This window comes from Limulus polyphemus, unplaced genomic scaffold, assembly GCF_000517525.1.
Source record: "Limulus polyphemus unplaced genomic scaffold, Limulus_polyphemus-2.1.2 Scaffold942, whole genome shotgun sequence".
NCBI lineage: Eukaryota > Metazoa > Arthropoda > Merostomata > Xiphosura > Limulidae > Limulus > Limulus polyphemus.
In genome coordinates, this window is record NW_013666552.1 from 183,255 (window position 1) to 187,333 (window position 4,079).

Sequence of the window (4,079 nt, forward strand, 5' to 3'; positions counted from 1 at the left end):
TATTGGCAAGATGATCCAGCTTCTCCTGATGGTTAGCCTCTTTTCTGGCTTGTTTCGTTCACCCTTCCTACACGGAAGTTTTTCAGTGCAAATAGTATATTTCCATCATTGGTTTCTGGGTCCAGGGTTTTCCCCACATCAACCCAGAGTCTGTTCAGTAGAGTCTAAGTGTGCATTCTCTATATGAAACCATTCTACATATGTGTTGTTCCTTCCTCTTGTGGCCCTTGTCTGTCCAGTTGAGTCGAGGTGTGCACACTCTAACCAAGTCCCAATGGTCTGAATATTGTGCCCTCCTCTTGCAGCTGGAGTCTGTCTTGTTGAGCTGGAGTGAGCACACAAGATACAGTCTGAATGCACCCCAATCAAACTACACATGTTGGCTCTTATCCCACTTGCATGCAAGTACTTGGACGGTCATGTTCTTATTCTGCCTATCTATGGAACATGTGGGGTTCTTTTGCCACTTCCTTCCTTACATTTTGTGCAGAGAGTTTACCCTGGATGAGATGTGTGCCCCTATAGAGCCCCTGGTATCGGGTGTAACACTCCAAGAGTTTCCTTTAGGTGCTTTCTGAAGGTAGCTCATCTAGCTAAAATGTGTAAAGAGGTGAAGTATCATCTCGGAATTTAACATTTTCCTCACCTAAAAATGTACTTCTGATAGCTACTCACCTCTTTACACATTTCCACCCATCCTCCCCAATTCTGGTACACCTTTGTTTTCCTTGACTTATTGAAGATTTCTGAGTGCAAGCGCATAGGTGGAGTTATTGCACATGGAAGTGTGTTGTTCTCCTATTGGTGGAGGGCTTTTATCTCATGATGACATTATCATGCAGTCGCACAATTCATGCAAAATCTTGTGAAATTAGGTGAGAATTGTCTATAGGCTAGTGACATGCAAATCTCTTAGGCAGACACATGGGAAAGATAGCTAAACTGTGTGCAGAAGTATCTATCAGAAAGACATTTTCAGGTAAGAAAAATGTTAACTTCTAAGTATTTCATGCTTTTAACATAATGCCATTTTGTAACAAGTATCACTTATGTCCCTTTTTACAGAAACTTGATTCGTATGTGGCTAGAGCATTATGTACGTTTCTTTCTTGCATCTTGCACTAATTCCAGTATATATGGTCCAGCACATTACCAAGACCAGAGCTCAACTTTAGCTACAGTTAACTCAGGTTAAAGGGTAAAAACATACAAAGTTAATAAAAAAAAAGGTGACAACTTTTCCTTCACTTCTGAAAACATTAAACATATGGCATTGACTTGCTGAGTGGCAAACACAAACTAACTGTGTCTATAAATATAGAACAAATCAGAGTAATGTACATATAATTGAAAGTTGATATATAAAATCAAACTTATTGCAATGCAAATAAATTATATCTAGGCGATGAGTTCATTAAGTATACATTGAACAACTTGTCTAATATTAAAGGTATAAGAAGATTATACTTTAGTGCAGTTACAGTTGATAGGAAGGCTATGTTTACTTTCTAAACAGACAGTGTAAGCATATTCCATCTTAAACTACTTCATAATTTTTTAATCTTTGAGAATTTTCAGACATGTTAGTTCTAATGCTCTTGTACCTAAAATTTAAATAATGATACTATAATAAGTGAATATGAACAATTTATTTAAGTGTTCTGAGAGAAATTGTTAAAGTGAAATAAACAGAAAGATTAAATACTAGGATCAGAAATTTGATTAATGCAACTTTGCTAATTTAACTTCATATGTTGTTTTAAATATTTCTAAACATTGTAGTAAAATATGAATGCTCACATTTCTTAAACCATTATTTATATGTCTTACTTATTATACAAGTGTTTTAGCCTGAAAAATGTTCTGGTCGCATGAAGAATGTTCTCAGTATGGATTTCCATGCGCCAGCATATGGAGCAGACTAAAAATATATAAAAAAAAACTTAGTTTTGCATTGATCCAATTATACTTTTTTCTTTAGAATGTAGTTCTTCAGTTAAAATAATATTTTGAAAACTTTTTGTTTTATATCAACTAATTAAACAAATGTAAAGTTAAAATAGTAGGTGTCTATTTTTTTTATAAAATCTTTACGAGAATTAGTTTGACCATGATTTAAAACCAGAGCTTCTACTTGGTATCCATCTAAATGATGACTTTTTTGCTAAATATTTATGCTGTGTATTTAAGATAGCATTTATTGTTTTGCTTATCCATTTTCTAGTGGTTATGTAAATTAAGAGCTTGCAAATTTTTGGGACAATGAAATCAGATTTTTTGCTTACTAAAAATCTAATTTTTTCTTCTTAATATTAAGGTATCTGACTGTTAAAATTCAGGATGGAGATGCACACAGTATAATGTGTCCTGCATATAAGTGTCCTCACCTTGTGCCAGTAGATGTCATAGAGAAATTAGTTTCTCCAGAAATGGTTCGTCGATACCTACAATTTGATATAGAGGTAAAATTTTCTAATGGTACTTTTATATTGGTGCTGTAATAGTTTGCTGAAATGCCTTTAAACTACATACAATGCTTGCTGAATGATGGGATATAAATTAATAGCACTATAGGTTGTAGTGTGTTTATGACTTCAGTTAGTTAATCTAACTGCTCCAATCTAATTTACTTAGAGTCCACTTATAAGACAAGTGCTGACTGTATGATAGATTGGAATAAGTTTGATTCCAATATAGACATAGCCATTTACCTAGAATCCACTTATAAGACAAACACTGACTGTATGATAAATAGGAGTAAGTTTGATTCCAACATAGACATAGCCATTTACCTAGAATCCACTTATAAGACAAACACTGACTGTATGATAAATAGGAGTAAGTTTGATTCCAACATAGACATAGCCATTTACCTAGAATCCACTTATAAGACAAACACTGACTGTATGATAAATAGGAATAAGTTTGATTCCAACATAGACATAGCCATTTACCTAGAATCCACTTATAAGACAAATACTGACTGTATGATAGATAGGAATAAGTTTGATTCCAACATAGACATAGCCATAGTATGTCAATAAAGTAAAAATACGAATCAGAGCTGGTTCAAGTTGTTAACTGGTTCAGTTATGCTAATGAACTATGTAGCGACCAGATGTTATCTATTGTTTATATGAAAAGAAAGATTAACTCTCCTTTAAGAAATGTGGCATTTTAAGGGAATAAATTAAAAAAAAGTCATCACAACATGATTCTTTAAGTTCTTGAGACATAAATTATGGAATTTTGCTGAGTATCTGAAGTTTCAAAACTGGAGCTCAAGGAAAATATTTTGTTAGGTCTCTTGGCATTTGTCTGTTAACTGTGATGTTATTATGATATGTATCCTTACTATTTTCAACTGAAACATACATTTCAATTCCAACCACAACTATATATTGATATGGCAATGTATAGTACTATGAATTAGTTACTTCATAATACACAGTGTAGACAAGGGATAGTCCTTTATAATAATGAAAAGGTATATTTCTATGAAAAGTATAGCCGACTCAATATGACGTTGCCAGTATGTGTTTAATGATAAAATTATGCAGGAAGTAATTAAATTATTGAAGGACACTTCTCTTGACATTTGGAGATTATAATTGTGTTTATACAATTCAGCATTACATAATATGAGAAGTTAACAAGTGAAGAATATAATATTCTCTGCATATATATTTATTATATATATATATCTCAAATTATGGTCTTATAATAGCTTCTGGCCCAAGTCACAGTGAAGCCCAACTTGTTGATATGATGTGATAAAAAAACATTGTATTAGAAAAATCTAAATATTTCTTTAATTGGATGAAAAATGCAAAGTTTTTAATAAACAGGGAAGAGAAAACAAAATGTGACTGCCCTAACTCAATGGACAAAGCATTGTGATAACTGTATGTTGCCAGTGTCTTCTGGTTGAAAACAAAGTCTGGATATTAATTATTGTTTAAGTTAACTATGAATTTTACTTTGTACTCATTAAATATATTGAAATATCAGCAATACAAGATATTTCCAGTGACAAAAACAACTTAAATTAATTGTGTTAGTTCACAAGAATTGTTTTG

At 32.6% G+C, this 4,079-nt stretch overlaps 1 protein-coding gene across 4 annotated transcripts in view; it reads left to right on the forward strand.

The window, feature by feature from the left end:
* Positions 1-4,079, forward strand: part of LOC106461355 (ankyrin repeat and IBR domain-containing protein 1-like) — a 268,562-nt gene that overhangs the window by 136,642 nt on the left and 127,841 nt on the right. For all 4 annotated transcript variants that reach the window (XM_022388283.1, XM_022388284.1, XM_022388285.1 and 1 more), the window contains one exon: positions 2,318-2,462. In XM_022388283.1, the coding sequence (XP_022243991.1) occupies positions 2,318-2,462 (145 nt within the window). The remainder of the gene's footprint in view (positions 1-2,317; positions 2,463-4,079) is intronic.